The 16,680-nt window shown below is 43.3% G+C and overlaps 1 protein-coding gene and 1 long non-coding RNA gene across 3 annotated transcripts; one reads left to right on the top strand and one right to left on the bottom strand.

Annotated features, from left to right (window-relative positions):
* Window positions 1-3,159: 3,159 nt before the first annotated feature.
* Window positions 3,160-4,786, bottom strand: LOC139626716 (uncharacterized). Its single transcript, XR_011692390.1, has 4 exons — window positions 4,666-4,786; window positions 4,097-4,194; window positions 3,952-4,008; window positions 3,160-3,240 (listed from the first exon to the last, which is right to left on the bottom strand). It is a non-coding gene; the product is annotated as an uncharacterized lncRNA (long non-coding RNA).
* A 196-nt stretch (window positions 4,787-4,982) lies between these two features.
* Window positions 4,983-16,090, top strand: sap130a (Sin3A-associated protein a). Of its 2 annotated transcripts, none has more exons than XM_071487160.1 (21): window positions 4,983-5,005; window positions 6,128-6,255; window positions 6,342-6,607; window positions 7,545-7,712; window positions 7,803-7,902; window positions 8,025-8,143; window positions 8,251-8,375; window positions 8,981-9,128; window positions 9,236-9,326; window positions 9,768-9,872; window positions 9,975-10,116; window positions 10,475-10,590; window positions 11,160-11,450; window positions 11,540-11,711; window positions 12,304-12,402; window positions 12,500-12,858; window positions 12,977-13,219; window positions 13,325-13,450; window positions 13,543-13,646; window positions 14,018-14,131; window positions 14,605-16,090. In XM_071487160.1, exons 2-21 carry the CDS (start codon window positions 6,144-6,146, stop codon window positions 14,761-14,763), a joined length of 3,159 nt encoding a protein of 1,052 aa, XP_071343261.1. In that variant the 5' UTR covers window positions 4,983-5,005; window positions 6,128-6,143; the 3' UTR covers window positions 14,764-16,090. The 2 variants fall into 2 exon arrangements, with proteins under 2 accessions (XP_071343261.1, XP_071343260.1); XM_071487159.1 differs by lacking the exon at window positions 4,983-5,005 and adding an exon at window positions 5,319-5,454.
* Window positions 16,091-16,680: the final 590 nt, after the last annotated feature.

Raw genomic sequence — 16,680 nt, 5'->3', positions numbered from 1 at the left:
ATAGAGGGGACAATTGGTAACAAATCATCTGTCCCCTTTTGGAGGCTTTAGAGCATATTTTATGCTAAAAGCCTGCTTGAAATACTTGGAAAAATAACAGTGGAGCTCTGTGTTTTGCCTTAATTTCCATGGAGATTCCAAAACTTCCTGCCTACAGCAGTCATGGAATGTGCCCCCACCCCCCTTAACTTTTCCACATAAATCAGGGCACCGTCCTCTAATTTTAGTGTTGTTACTGAGATGAAGCAAACCCCTCAGATAGCAGGCCATTTGCAGCAGTGTGTGGCTGGTCAGCCAAAAAGGCATGATGCTGCTTTGCTTCAGCACCACACCTGTTCTGCTCCTCTGATACCACTCTACTGCTTACCTGTCATCCACCACTCAGTCCTCTCTTTCACTGTATACTGTTCCTTTGCCACAGTTAAAAAAAAAACTTTATATTTTCACCTTTTTTTGAATGATACTTGAAATTTAGTAGCGTCAAATTTGTGGCTTGTTGTTTAGACTTGATAATTGAAAAGAGCCATGAGTTAACTTCTGTTGTGATTTGCTGCTATTTAAATAAAAATGGACTTGACTTGACAAGTAAGGCTGCACTAATTAATATTTCCATATTAAAATGGATCAAATGACTTTAAGTAATGAGGAAGGTGTCTCTCATAGAGACAAATCTATAGACAATCATCACCCAGTTCTGCAATTGCCCTCAGCTCTCTTGTTTTGATCATTTACGGCCCACAACTTTACTGTTTTGGTTCTCACCACTCTCATTAGTGTTGTTTCCAACTGCAGCACACAACCGGTTTCAGCTAAAAAGCCACTGTATGCTACCTGACCGGCACCAAACAGCAGACAGACAAAGTTAGCAAATAGCTGCCGAACATAGTGCAACATTTAGTGGCTAAAGGACAAGATATGTCCCTCAGGAGTTGGAGGAGACCAAAACAGAGCTAAAAGGAGTTTGAATATAGGCCATACATCCATCAGATGGCCAGAAACACATTGAAATGACGCTTGAGTTGCCTCATGTTTGCAGGATGTGTAATTAGGTAATTGTTTCCTAATGAGTTTGCCATGAGGACTTTACACAGTGATCCTGCTGCCTCCAAGTGGCCAAAACGTCAACTAATACGGCTTTAATTTGGATGACACCTCACCTCACATCACTAAAGCTTAAATATTTAATCATTATCATGCAATGAAATGAATCAAAATACATTAGCACAGCTTTAAAGGTTTGTTTTAAAGCTACTCTAATAATTATGTTTAAAATAACAATGGATCTAATGACTATGTCTAATACCAAAGGTGTAAACCCACAGAAAATGATCACCCTCTCTGCATTTCCCCTCAACTCTGAGCAGGGTTTTAGTGTCTTTCAGCTCATTATTTTGGTTTTAATGCCAACAACTTTAGTGTTTGGGTTCACTCTCACTGCTCTCGTCAGCATATTTTTGGCTTCAGCTGGCAGCTGCTTTTTTCACTGAAAAAGCTCTGATTAACCCACAGTAACAAAAACACAGGACAGTCCTTCATTAACCATGCATGAGGCATCATGTTCACCACGGCTGTTTGACTGGCTACGGTCCAGGACTGCCAGTGGTTTCCAGTGAATCAACTGAGCAGCACAATCCAGAAAGACTGATTCACTGTAGGAAAAGAGATGAGTCAAAATGTTCAGTGTCTGAAGCTACACAGAGATGTGCTGTGGAGGATGATCTCCAGGGTAAATAGGACACAATGACACCTGAGGGAGTGGCAAAAATTTGACACTGTGGAGCCAGGTGCAAGCTACTTACCTGTGAAAATTTGTTTTTTAAAGTCTGCAATGCCAATGAGTAATTAACAATGTAGACGGATGAGTAAGAGGCAAATTAGAATGTGAAACGACAGATGATTCAGAACAACAGAAGCTAAAGAGTTCACCATGAGAGGATGAGTTAAAGGGCGGATAAATCAGTGTAATTATGAGAACCATAGGCAGTAAGTTTTCCCTGAAAATCCCCAGTCAGCAGACACATGGAAACACTAGACTAGTGTCACACTAGTTTAGTCTCAGCTTGCCTCAATCTGTGCGATTTATACTGACATTTGTAAATGTTTTCCCCATATCTTCTTACTTCTCAGTGACAATAAATATATCTAAAGCTGCACTTCATGACAACCCACATCATAACCAGTCAGCAATAACATCTAAAGAATGCTTGTCATGAGGGTTTCAAAAGTTCCCACTTAAAGCAGCATACCAACAGGTTTAAGCAAGTAAGAGAGTGAGTGGGTGAGCAAAGCTGGGAAATTAAGAGCTCATGCCATTCCTGCTCAAGCAGGAATGTTTCCTATATTTCATATATAGAAGCAGGTGAACAGCCACCTTGACATTATTGTAGAAGATACCTTGATAAACTTGGGAATTCATTTTCCCTTCGATGATGTTCAGCTGTCCAGGCCCAGAGGCATCAAAGCCCCAAATCATGATGCTCCCTCCACCATATTTTACCTTTGACATGATGCTTTCATGTTTGTATGCAGAACCTTTCTTACACCATACACAGAGCTGCATGTTCTTCCCAAACAATTCAACCTTGGTGTCATCAGCCTACAAAACATTTTCCCAGTAGTGTTGTGGAGAGTCAAACTTCAGAGAGCAGCAGCTTCCTCTGTGCTGTCCTTCCATGGACAACATGCTCCATGCACCATGATTTACATTTAGGAGACTCATGACTCAGAGATGTTAACCAGCTCCAGTGATTCCTTTGAACCTTTAGTTTTAGTCTTAGTTACTTTGTCACGTTACCGATCTCCTGTGTTGTGTCTTTTGAGTCAATTTAGCTGGGTGTCCACCTCTAGGGACAGTAGCCACAGAACTACATTGTCTCAGTCTATAGACAGTTTGTCACAGTGTGGGCTGATGAATATCTATCAGCAGATGTTTCCTGTGAACAGCAAACTCACAGTGTTTGAGTGTTTTTTCTAAATCAAAGTAGCTCTAACACACAGCTCCAATATGTTTTCATTGACTGGACTCCAGCTTTAATAACTAATGACTCCAGTTAACTTTTGCTGCTGTCATTAGCCGAGAGGTTCATATACTTTTTCCAGCTTATGCTGTGAATGTTTGAATGTTTTCAATATGGACAAGAACAATTTAATGATTTTTGTGTTATTAGTCAGTTAGGAAAATTAGTTTGGTCCAAGGACTCTATCATGGGTAGGTCCTCCATTGGCCGACTGGCCTCCATCCTAAAACAGAAAAAACAGACACAGAAAATGTCAAACAGAGGCATCAGATGGCATCAGCCATCAGTGTAGTGGAGCCAGCATTGTCCAGCACCTCATCTGGGTGCAGCCTGTTCCTGATGTAATGTCTTTACATGAAGTGGAGGTTTTGAAAGTTTAATAGTGCAAATTTTAAACCAATTTTCAGAAAATCAGAGAACAAAAATAATGTAGGGAAAAGAACGCTAGGTAAACCTCAAAAAAGCAAAAACGATGTAGAAAACATGTTGGAAATATAGTGTTTATGTTTGTTTCATGTATTCATTTTAGGAAGGTTACAGCCTCGTCATCGCTCCACACAGATCTGATGTTGTTACGTCTTCGATGAAAGATTCAATGGATGTTTAACTACGTATCGATACATCTAATTTGATCGACACATCAACTTTTCAGCCAAGCATTGAAACTTTTATGTGATATTCTGATTTATTTTCAAATACATTTTTCGGCGTTTCCACTCAAATTAAAAATGGGCATAGAAATAGATGAATGTAAACACAATGATTCAGAGTAAATAAAATTCAAAATTGATTTTACAGTTGGATACTCTAGATGTGATATTTTACATATCCTACTTACATATATGAAAAATATGTTTTTTAAAGACAGAAGATAGCAGAGTGTAAAAAATATCAAAATGATCAAAGTCAGATCTTCAGTGTGTGAATAGCTCACCTGTTTGCCCTGCAGCCAAAGTGGCTGATGTTTCCAACCAGGACGTACGAGCCTCAGCTTAAGGAGAAGCAGTTAGGTTCACACACATGCGCACAAAATCAACACGTCTACCCTTTGCTTGTTCTCAGGTGAGCGATTGCTTTACCTGGCTGCAGGTGCCCATGAAGAGGGCGAGGGCGTCATGCAGCTTCATCATCTGCAAGTTCTGAGTGAACCTGAACCTTCAGATGAAACATCAGGACTCTGCAGACAGAAAAGAAAACGGCGATGAAAGAAAATGAATGCAGACTTGATGGACTAATGGTTTATAGGACTGAAGCAGGCAAACTGTGGGTAAGTGAAGAGAAAGCACCTGCTGCCTGGAACAGCAGCACAGACAGATCTAGAAATCTGAGAGCGTTCAGCAGACATTTGAAAATTATTGGTTAACTGTAAAGTAAACATGATTTGCAGTTAAAGGGTCTCTCAGAGTCATTGGACCACAGTGTGCAGCCAACTGTGGTTCAAGGCCAAGATTTCTTTAGGCATAGAGGCAATTTCTTTAGATTTACACAAGAAACTACCAAGACCCCTGAAACCAGCTAAATGCAGTTCAGCCGTCTTTGGTTTTTATTATTTACACCTGTGACATGTCAAAATGTCCTCCAGGAAAAAAAGCCCATGAACAAATTCTCTTTTGTTCAGCTCAACAATTTCCCTTCATACACACTTAACCTGAAGGTCAAAGCTATCGTCAGATCCTGCGGCTTTTCTGCGGTTGGTTAGCGCCCTCTAGTGTTGCATTGAAGGTACCGCCATAGCGCCTCTTTGTATACAGTCTGCGGATGGCACCAGTGCAAAGGAGGAGGGTTCAATGTTCAAGCGGGAGAGTCTCGACGTATCATTAGGCGATGGTCATGTGACAAACTCAGACAGCGTCATCGCACCATAAAGTTACTGCAGAATTTGTGTTTTGCTGTACAGATTTTTCCTTACAATGCCCACATATCTATGCACAGGGAAGCAAATAGCCAGAGAAATATGTGATGATAAAAAAGTACTGCTTCAACACCATGTTAGTACCGACATATGTTTTGCTGGTAATATCTCTTTACTTTTATTGAGTATACTTTCTATTGCAGTCTGCGTTTGCGTTACATCGCATTTACAGCAGCGGAGTTTGTAAAAACATGAACACAACATCGTAGCTGTCTCTACAGCTGGCAGTAAACATGCTAGCAGATTAGCTCCAGTGCTAGCGCGGCTGCCGACGTCGACCACATGACCGCGGCGTCGGTCGCAGCGGCCCCTCGGTCTCCACTCCCCGGTGTCGGTTTAGGTCGGGGAAACCTCTCCGGAGCTCTGATTGGTCAGCGTTCTGGGACTCTCTCCTCTGATTGGCGGAGTGAACCTGGGGGGGTCCGGTTCTATCGGAGCGTTCTTCCGGTTTACATGTTGGAAAAAAGAAAAGACGAATGGAAAAAACTGTAATCCACAAAACGACCATTGCCTAGTCACTCCGCGGTACGGTAACATCTGCACACACACAGAAACGTGTTTGCTTGTTTGGTGTTGTGACGTTTGCGCCATAGTACTCTTTAGAAAGTGCAAGATTTGGCATGAAAATCAGGCGGCAGGAGGGTTAGCGATTGTAACGTTAGCCTGCTGCTAGCTAAGGTAGCTGGCTAACAAGGTAGCTTTTTAGTTTTAACGCTGCCATTGACCTCGCCATTGAGCAGAGTGTGCGTTATCTGACGAAGCAAATGGCAGCCGAAAAGCCATTTCTGTGCCTGCACAGTGGACTGATATTTGATCAACAACGGTGCAGTTGTTGTCGATAACATGTCGGTCATATATTGTTGTCCATATAACGTTTACGCCAAACAAAGGTTAACAAGATGTTCTTGTCTTAGTTTTCACATCCACATGTATTTCTGTACGTTTTGTTGGCACCAGTCGGTTAACGTCGTGGACTTGCTCCTGGCTCCGCTGCTGACTGCTAACGATCATATCCGCAGCTCCGTCACTGTTTGTGTGGCCGCGCCGCCTGTGAGGGGTTAAACCGGGGGCGTTTGATTGTTGTTGTCCTCATACAGGGTTAATAGAGGGAATACAGCTGCGCACCGGCCATAATCATTAACCACATCTTCAGTATATCCCTCACTGGATTTAATGTGAAATTCTGACACCATTTTAGGTCATAAGCAGTTAAAATGAGCTCCCAGCAATTCCCCCGACACGGACTGCCTCCCTCCAGCGGCGGAGCACCTCAGATCCCTGCTGCTGGAAACCTTGTGTCTGTCAATCAGCCGTCAAATGCTCCAGGTAACTTACTGTCACTGAAATGACTCGCATGCCACTTCACAAATGGCGCGGAAGACATCTGTAACATAATGTTTACGTTTCCTCAGCTGGTGCAGATGCAGACGGTAGTCGGGATGCTGATCACGGGCAGCAGGATCATCCACCAGCTGGGGGAGGGGGGGCCTTGACGTTCAGAGATGACAAGCAGGACCCCATGATGGTCAGACCTTATCCACAAGTGCAGACGCACGGCCAGCCGCAAGCTGCTCCCCAGACTGTGCCCATCCAGCCTGGCACACCTGTGACTGTACCTGCCCCCCCTGTCCACCTCCCCCAGGGCCAGCCCGCAGTCCTCACCGAGGGACAGATGAAGGTGACGTTAACACTTTAGAGGCTTTCTGTACATGTTTGTAGTATAATATGTGGTGTTATTATCATTTTCAGTTTGAGGTGAATGCACTTTAATCTCAGTTGGTCATAATGCTGTCTGTGGATGTGTAACAACAAGCTGCTGCTGACTTGGGTTGAGTTTGTAAACTCAGTAAGTGCTGAATTATAGTTGAGTCTGGATAACCTTTCTGAAGTTGAACGCTTGGCTGAACTGACTGTTGGGGTGAGTCAGGGCTAATAAGAAACCAACAGTCTGCAGTGATAATCTTGAAGTTTGAAATAATTCAGGATATAACAATTTGGCCTTCTCATCCAATACTCATGCCCTCCAGACAGAGTTGGAGAGGTTTCGTTTTAAAATTAGCGTAATATCACAAGACTGTCTGGGCTTGTTTTCTGTCGATTAACGTAGTTCTTGTTATGTCATTTCAAGGACAAAACCTGGGACTGAAAATTTTTTCACAAATACCCACTAAAGCAAGTGTTTCTTTAGATTTTTAAAGGTTGTATAATTCAACCACAGTGAAGAGTTTTTCAGATCTACTTGTTGTGTTAAGGGACTAGTTTCACATGGTATAAGATGATAGTTTTTTATTGTGGATACACCTTCTGCTCAGTAAGTGTTTAATCCAAATAAAATTATTTCAGAGGTGCTTCATGTGCTCACCGATAAAATTCACTGATAACTTAACTTAGGCAACTTGCCATCTACCAAGTGTCTAACTTTACAATTACTCTATAAACATTCAACAGTGTTTTACGGCAGTATGTTGTTTCGTTCTGTAGGAACACTAAACATTGATTGTTTTTTTTTTTGTTTTTTTTAGCATTATTTCCAACAGCATTCAGCATTAAAAACAAGATATATATTTATTATGCGTGTGTGTGTTTGTTTGTGTGGTTTTTATTATTTTTTTTAGGCTGTACTGAAGTCACCTATGCAAAGTCGTCTTATTGCCCCAGCACCAGCTTCCAACCAGGCTCATATCCCCATACCCCCCAAAGTGCCTGGTCACATTACTGTCACCATAGAGAGCAGTATTGCTACAACCCCGTCCATTCCTGTGGCAACCATCAGTGGTCAGCAGGTGAATGCCCTGTCCATTCACTATCAGTGTATGTAATTGTGTGTTTCTTGCTGATTACTCAAGACCAGGGCTACTTCCATTGTGTTTCAGGGTCACTCCAGCAACGTACACCACCTGATGCCAGCCAACATTCAGATCATCAGGACCCCTGCTGTCCCTCCCCAGCCCTTCACATCCCATTTACCCAGAGGTATGCCTGATGTAATACCAGCAGTATGCCAAGCAGTTTGCTTGTCCTTGAAGCAGTTGTGTTTTTTTTCTCTCTTTTGTAGCAGTGCTTTTACCTTGATCTGTATTTTATTTACCCTACAGGAGCTGCTGCAGCCGCTGTTATGTCTAGCTCCAAAACTGTCCTCCGGCCAGCCACTGGGGCAAGCGCAGGGCCCGGCCAGCCCACAGCAGTGCAGCATATAATCCACCAGGCTATTCAGGTACTGATGTACTTATATCTGTTTATACAGCACTTTAGTAAGTGTAGATTTTGTGTTGGACATTGAGAAACTTTGTGTGTAACCGTGTCAACTCCCTCTTTCCACAGTCCCGCCCTGCTGTTACAACCTCTACAGCTGTGCTTCCAGCTGTGGTGGCCCCCATTTCAGCAACTAGAACTCAGTCCCCAGTGATCAGTCCAACTGTTACACACTCTGCAGAGGTGGCACACGGGTAGGTAGCAGTGTAAGAGTTTATTGAAGTGATAAATCAGTCACTGCTTAATTTGAAGGCATGGAGTTTTACAACAAATGTTTAGACACGGGAACCGCCCTGGTCTGGCTGTATGGAAAACTTTGTTAAATATTATCTTTTAGTACATCATCCTCAGGTCATGGCTATGGTTATGGATTTTAGGGGCTAGAAAAGGGGGAAGTGACCAGTGTTTAACAAGAAAAAGAGAAGTCAGAAAAAGTCAACTTTTTTTACTTGTGCGAGCTCTCCACATTATACAGAATCCTCCACTTAGCTGATGCTTAAAATCCTCTGTGAAACACCAGCAAAAAATTATACAACCCAAAACAAAACTTAACTTATTAATAAACCTTAAAAGGCATGAATGACAGTGAACTTGATTTCTGATTAATTGTGTGCAGACAAACTATTAAGTAATATAGATGATACTGTTATGAAATGGTAATTTTTAGACAGATAACTGGGTATTAACCTGTTCTTTATCACCATTGCTCCTACAGAGATGTTTTTTGTATTAACAGTACCCTCTGCCGTTCTGATGCAATAAACAGGTCACTAATTTGATTTTTAATTGACACTTTCAGGCGCACAGCACTGACCCTTCACCCCCCTCCAGCCAACGTCAGTATTCAGAGGCCACAGACATCCCGTGACACCACAGCAAAGATCACACTGCCGTCACACCCTGCCATCGGGGCCCAAAAGCCTCAGCTGCCGCACACTTTGACACAGGTTACTGCTTGTTGCTTCTATTTATTTATTTATTTATTTATTTATTTATTTATTCTTTCTTTTTTAACAGTCACTGAAATAACGGCTGTTCTTTTCTTCCATCACAGAAACCCATGTTCAGTACTGCGACACCAGTGGTTGCAGCAACTGTGGCACCAATCGTTGCCACTAACACTGTGCCATCAACCACCACAATAGGTATTGTCTTTATGTATATTAAAGGACCAGTGTGTAGGATTCAGTGGCATCTAGATTGCAACCAGCTGAATACCCCTCCCCTCAACCGTCCCTGTCCAAGCGTGTAGGAGGACCTACAGTGGTCTTCAGGTGAAATGAAAACATGAACAACCTCCTCAAAGCCACTGCTTAGTTTGTCCATTCTGGGCTACTGTAGAAACATGGCAGTTTAACACGGCACGCGCTGTGGAAGAGGACCTGCTCCCTGTGTGAAGGGCAGATTCTATGCTAATGAAAACACAATAAACCAATAAATCCATCTAAATCCTACACACTGGTCCTGAAATGTCTTTAAACTAGTTACAGTAATTTGTTATGTTTTACTAAAGGACACAGAAATAAACTACAGTTTGTTGGTTTTTCTTACACAAATATCATTAATTTTGTTTTGCTCACGTTTAGGCTCCGTGCCACATACCCAGATGACCAGTAATACTATTGTCACCATGACAATGGCCTCACACTCCTCTCACACTACAGCTGTGACCACCTCCACCATCCCTGTTGGTAAGTTTGACTTTGTCTTTCTTGCTGGGACACTGTTGTTTGTGATACGCGTGAGGCGCATGTTTTAGTGAACACTTGGTATGAACCTTCCCTTGTTCACAGCTAAAGTGGTCCCTCAGCCCATCGCCCACTCTTCATCCCGTGTACAGTCCGACTACGCTGGAGAAAGACCCAACCTCATCCCCATCTCAGGCCATCGGTCTTCTCCTAACCCCGTCACCATGGAAGCAAGAAGTGACAACAGGTGAGCGTTTGATGTCAGTGGATTGATTCTGACTCTGAGACTTTTCATACCAGGAAAAACTAAACAAAATCAATGTGTTGTTTTTTTCACATACAGACAGAGGTTGACTTCTGATATTCAGTAGTGGTGTTTGAAATAAATTTAACTGTACTATCAAAGGATGATAATATTCAAAGTATCTACTTGTCTGAAACATCCTGACTTGTTTTAAACCTACCACAAAACACTGGAGAGATACATTCCTGCAGAGATCTCTGTCATACAGCAACGTATTGTTGTTATGTTATTATTAACCTGCAGATATTTTATTCAAATGATGGTGAATTATTGATTAATCTTGTGTGTTTTTTCTCTGAAGGCCGTCTGTGCCAGTACAGTTTCAGTATTTCCTGCCGGCTTACTCTTCGTCATACCCTCTGACACACACCTACACCCCCATCAGCAGCTCTGTGTCCACCATCCGCCAGTACCCTGGTAAGCACCACTGACAATTGTTTCACTGATGATCACAACTAGCAGCTTGATCACATGACATTTCAACAGTGTTTATCCACACGAAAAAGAACGTGATGTCATGTTACTGATGCAGGAAATGAATAAATATTGATCAGAGCAATCACAAACTTTAAACAGAATATGAGAGCGACGTTACAGTTTCTTGCCTGATTGTGTGATGCTGTACCAAATATAGTGATAAAACATATTGTTGAACAGAGGTTAATTGTGATCTGTGAAGATTCTGGAGAAAAAACATAGATGCTTAACGTTGTATGTTCTGGCTTCAGTAGAAGTGAATGGAAGGTGACACCAATATTTGTGTAGCAGAAATGTGATGTGACCAAACATTAACTATAGTACTGATTGGTGTAGAGTGTAACAAACTCATTATCTTTTGACTATATGAAGCCTGCACTGTGACATGTTGACATTTCGGTGCAGTAAGCTGAACTGCGCTCTTTGGATGTGAAATGTGAAAATAGTGTGAAAGATGTGAATTGATAGCAGAACACCCTCATTTTAACTTCATGTTCCCTCTCAATAAGTCACCCCTCAAGCTCCAAGTTCAGCACTGCCAACACAGCCTGGAGTTGGCGTGGCCACCACTGTCCATCTCAACCACATGCAGCTGATGGCTGTTGATCGGATTGGTCTGCCCTCTGCACAAATCAGCACCCAAGGGCTCCAGCCAGCACCAATCACTGCGCAGGGTATCCAGCCTGCACCGATAGGGGTGCAAGGCCTGCACACGTCTGCGTCTATCACCAACCAGGGAATTCAGCAGGCACCTATAGTCACTCAGCAGCAGCAGCAACCGCAGTCTGAAGCTAAACCTGGTAATTACTGAGTGGACACTGCGTCATGGTGTTGACGAGGAGTTAACTGTGTTGTGATCTGTTTGTAATGCACGTTTTATTTCATTCAGGGGTTGTTTTGGCGGACGGCTTTGTAGCTAGCCCAATCAGCAGCACATTCAGCACCACTCAGCCAGTAGCCACCATGGTGCAGGCACACACTCAGGGAGGAGTAGGAGGAGCTCCCACCCTGGTATCATCCCCTAGACCCAGCATCCTTCGCAAGAAGCCCGCTAGTGATGGGTGAGTATAACCCCAGAGACATTCGGCCTAGTAGGAATTCATATTCCTGCCACTTTCCTAAAGGCTTGTCTGTACTAGTTTACCAAATCAGACTGAGCAAACACTCTCAACTGCACAAACTTGTTGTAAATTGCTGATTTTATACGGATACATCTTTTTTTCACCTTCACCTTTTTTGTGTCAGAAGTCCAGAAACAATTTAAAATTGTGGACACAGCTGCTAATGACTGCTGTGCTGTACTATTAAAGATGGAAGTTAGATGCTAAATAAAAGAATATTATACTAAACTTGATGTTTCAGTAAATTACTAATAATAATTCACCTGTTTGTGCCACCCAGAACAAATCTGATCCTACATGTACTTCCTAAAATTAGACCTGACCCAGAAACTCTGTTTTACACTCCTCTGTACAAAAATGTCTCACCTGACCTTTGAATCTAGGCTTTTCAGTGGCACAGTCAGTCTACAGCAGGCTGACAGACAGCATTAGATTCTTCAAATAACATTTGACAGAGACGTGTTAAGGTCAGATAGGGAGGCTAAATGTTTCCTTTTACCAAACAAACCTGGTCTGTCTCTGTGTGTTTTAGTTGTGTTCGTAAGAACCTGATTCCTGCCCAGCCCAGTGAGCCCAGCAGTGGCAGGATTGAGAGTGGCGTGAGAGGAGCAGGATCTCCCAGACCTGCAGGGTGAGCTTCTGTCAAATCGATCACCTCCATGTTCACGTCCTGTCATCACGACTTCTGATATGAGCCTGTAACCTGACACTTTCGATTCTTCTCTCAGCGTCAAACCCAAAGCCGAGGTGCACATGGCAGTGGCTCCTCCTGTCATGGCTACAGTCGAAGCACTTCCTTCTCAGGGAGGAGAGCAGCAGGTGGTGACCTCTAACACCCAGCACCTCGCCCAAGCCATCCCCACCATGCTCGCCACGCCGGGACCTGTCCCTCCCTCCCAGCCCTCCACTGTCCTCTCAGCCCTGCCAGCAGCAATGGCTGTAACTCCCCCCGTCCCCGCTTCAATGGCTAACACTGTGGCCTCCCCCACTCAGCCTGCAGCCAGTAGCACTGCAGCTTGTGCTGCCAGCTCCACCTGCCCAGATGTGAAAATTAAGCAGGAGGCGGAGGCTATGGACACCCAGCCAGGTGAAGAGCATGTCTGTCTTCCACATGTCACCAGTGATGGTATCAGGGGGTAAAAAAAAATGAATGTAAAGAAACTCATAAGCTCAGTTAAATGATGTGTGTGTCCCTTCGCCTGCAGATCCCAATGCGAACTCATCAGCCCCGGCACTCACCACCCAGGCCTCCACCCTGAGCACCCCTGCCACAGGAGATCTGATCCCTGGGGCCTCCCCGAGGAAGAAGCCCCGCAAGCAGCAGCACGTTATTTCTACAGAGGAGAGTGAGATGGTGGAGACCAACAGCACGGATGAAGAAAAGGCCCCAGGCAGGCCCATCACCGGCAGGGCTGAGAGGTGTGAATCTCCACCAAGGGAATACGTTGGTATGTAATGTAATGAAACGTAATGCTATCCAGTGTTACAGTGATGGTGTTGGACTGTGTGTTATCAGCTTCATCACTTGTTTAACGCTTGTTTTTGCCTTCTAGATGAAGAAGGAGTGCGTTATGTGCCAGTCAGACCTCGGCCACCTGTGACCCTCTTGCGGCACTACCGTAACCCCTGGAAAGCTGCCTACCACCACTTCCAGAGGTACAGCGATATCCGGGTCAAAGGTCAGTATCTTATTACCTACAGGCAAAATACCAACACTTTACACAGCCAGTAGCTTTTTCTTTCTAACAGTAGCTCTTTGTTTTTCTCACAGAGGAGAAGAAGGGCACCTTACAGGATATGGCTAATCAGAGAGGAGTGGCCTGCAGAGCACAAGGCTGGAAAATTCATCTGTGTGCTGCACAGCTCAGGCAGCTGGTGAGTGCTGGCTCCAGACCTGCAGGAATATAAACCACTGGTATCACTGCTCACGATCAGAATTTCCACAGGTCTGAGTAAAGAGTTTAGTTTGTGACTCAGAGGAAAAGGACTGATCGCATATTTTTTGTTAGTCTGTTTTTTGTTAGTATGTTGACAGGGAGAGTTATATTTAAGACAGTGCTACAATATGACTGCAGTCACCTGGAACACGATATAGTTTTTATTTTAGCAAACATCCAGTTGAGCAACCAGAATTAATCTCAGTAAACATCTTCATACCCAGAGGCAACACTGAGCTGCCGTTAATGAAAAGATGTAAAGCCACTAAAGTTTCTGTAAACACAATGCGTTTGTCACTTGATCTGTAGTCGAGTTTGGAGCATGACGTGTACAGCCGCCTCTCCACGCTGCAAGAGGGCCTGATTCCAAAGAAGAGAGCAGGCGCCGACGATGACCTTCACCGAATCAACGAGCTCATACAGGTGAGGTCGTGTCTGACCTCGGGTTTCTCTGCTCAGTTGATGTCAGTCATTGGTTATTTAAGTTGTCTATATAAATTAAATGGTAATCAAGTTTAGTGAATTAATATCATAAACATTGTTCATTGGCAGAAATTAGATTATTCACTTTAAAAATAAGGTTCATCCAACCCCAGTGTTTTACCATGATGAGATGTAAAATGCGAACAATCGTTAATTCAGGTGGCGGCAACAGAAAGCTGTGCACATACTGAGAGCCGAGCAGCACATGTTCTTGCTATAATAAAACTGCACTCAGCCTGATCTCGGCTTCATTTTATGCCTTTTATTCAGAGCTTTACTGTAATTTATTGTGTCAAGCTCATTTTTGTGGCTTTGATGAAGCTTAGGAGGACTGTTACTACATCATAAGAGCTGCTCTCGTCTCCCACATCATTGTCTCTACCAGCAGGTTTACTCTGTGTTTGTGTCGCCAGGGCAACATGCAGCGCTGTAAGCTGGTGATGGACCAGGTGACCGAGGCCAGAGACACCATGATGAAAGTTCTCGACCACAAGGAGAAAGTGCTGAAGCTGCTCAACAAGAACGGTGCCGTCAAGAAATCCTCCAAACTGAAGCGTAAAGAACGGGCGTGAGCTGGACCTTCTCTTCTGTCGACGACCACCACTGTCCCCTCTCTGCAGGGGGTGAAGGAGCTGCTCAGATTTTGGTGCTATGATTTGCCGCATACAATCGCATGCACCCCCCCTCTCTGCCTGAGAGTGGACAGAGGGAAATGACAGGAGGACTTCAAGAAGCAGAAACGCCCACGAGGAGTAGGTTCTCATCAAAGACAGAGCACACACATTGAGTGAGGAGCATTAGAGCGGCCGACTGGACGGCTCTACCACTGTTTCTCTCCTTTTTGTTCATCTTCAAAGACCCCAGAGACCATTTCTACTAACTTAGTTTCTGCCTCTTCTTCAAGGACGATGTTTGAAGCTGGCACAATGTGTATTTGTGATATTTGGAACTAGATGCAGGTGCAGTAAATCCCTATAAGTGATGAAAGTATTTCAGCTAAGGTGAACCACCTAAGAGGTATTGAATCAAAAATCATTTTTAAGGAGTCCTTTAGCAAACTGTGTGTATACAGACTAATCTCAGTTGTGCTCTTTTCATCAACCTGTGCCTTCATTTTGTCAGTGTACATGAAACGGACAGGGACATGTGAAAGTGGATTCACATGCTGTCGAAATATTCTTAAAATATGATTCAGAGAAAAGGGGTGAGGCCAGTGTCTCTGCTTCCCCTTTTTTTTCTCTGAGCGTCCTGCACCTGCATTTTTTGATTCTATTTCTTCATTTAGTTTGGATAAACGATCATCAGCCACAAGTTTAGGAGGAATCTAAAAGATGATATAAAACTTTCATGGTTTGAGGTAAAAAAAAAAAAAAGAAAAGTACTACAAGAAGGTAAATGTGGCAAATTAAATTGATATACAAAAAAGTGCTCTCCAGGATAAATAAAGTCCTTAGATGGTTATCTGAAAGTAAAAACACGCTGCATATGCATTACGCCAAGTTAACTTAACATTCAAAACCGCCATGAATCAGCCACATAATCGAAACTAAAGTAATGTCATGGTGATAAAAACATACTTTGATTTGGTTTCAGAGGCTACAGAGACAGACACACAGACACAAAGAGACACAGAGAGAGAGCAAGTACTCTGGTGGTGTGATCAGAGTGGAGGATTGAATTCATGTAAATCACTGTAAATGTGCTTTTGTTTTTTTCCATTGACCTGGTTCTTTTCAAGTTTTGTACTCGGTGAAACATTTTGTGCTGTGTGACGTGTGCCACTTCATTTTGCAGAGTGTAACGATAATGACGTTATTGGATGAAGTGAGCCTGATACATCCAGCTATTGTACATTGTTTTTGTCTGTGTAATTATAGTAAAGATACTTAAACAATACAAGGTACACTGTTGTTTTCACTGTTATCTTTTATTCTGATGTCTGTCTCTGATACAGTTATTCCTCATTTCTTTAGCTGTGTGGTGTCAGGCACACAGACCACACCTGAGGACAGATGGTGAGACTGCAAGGTGAAGAGCCAGTATCATGAATCCTCAGAAGGAGCTCAGACATTGACCTTTGCATATCATTGTATTTCTTTGTTGTAAAATGTGAGGAAGCAACAGTATAACTCAGATGATCCCTGCTGTACAAGCCTCATTTTTATCTGCGCTTCAAGAAAGACTTGACAGTCTGGATTTACATCTTTTAAGGTTTTACTTGTGGAAGTCAGTGTGTCTTTGAGGTGCGGTCTGACCTCAATATAATGAATTTTCCCCACAGCTACAACGGTTGGCATGAGCTGTATGGTCACATCGCAGTTGTTCCTCTACTATCTGCTGTTTACAACATGATTGCCTCCAAGTGCACCTTAATGCGTTGGCAGTACTTGACGTATGACGTGTGGGTTTGTTGATCAGTCAAAGTGAGTTACAGGTTATTTAGGTTATTAACTTTCCCTCTGTATCAGTTTCTGACACCACCTGACTGA

Source organism: Trachinotus anak, unplaced genomic scaffold (assembly GCF_046630095.1).
Source record: "Trachinotus anak isolate AG129_WGS33_773 ecotype Australia unplaced genomic scaffold, CSIRO_AGI_Tana_v1 ptg000010l, whole genome shotgun sequence".
Taxonomy (NCBI): Eukaryota; Metazoa; Chordata; class Actinopteri; order Carangiformes; family Carangidae; genus Trachinotus; species Trachinotus anak.
This window is presented reverse-complemented; position numbering and strand designations above follow the sequence as displayed.

Coding starts and splice junctions, on each gene's coding strand:
- sap130a (XM_071487160.1), top strand. CDS start 6,144: ATGAGCTCCCAGCAATTCCCCCGACACGGACTGCCTCCCTCCAGCGGC. Junction 10,117..10,474: donor GAAGCAAGAAGTGACAACAG/GTGAGCGTTTGA, acceptor TTTTCTCTGAAG/GCCGTCTGTGCCAGTACAGT. Junction 13,451..13,542: donor CAGCGATATCCGGGTCAAAG/GTCAGTATCTTA, acceptor TTTTTCTCACAG/AGGAGAAGAAGGGCACCTTA.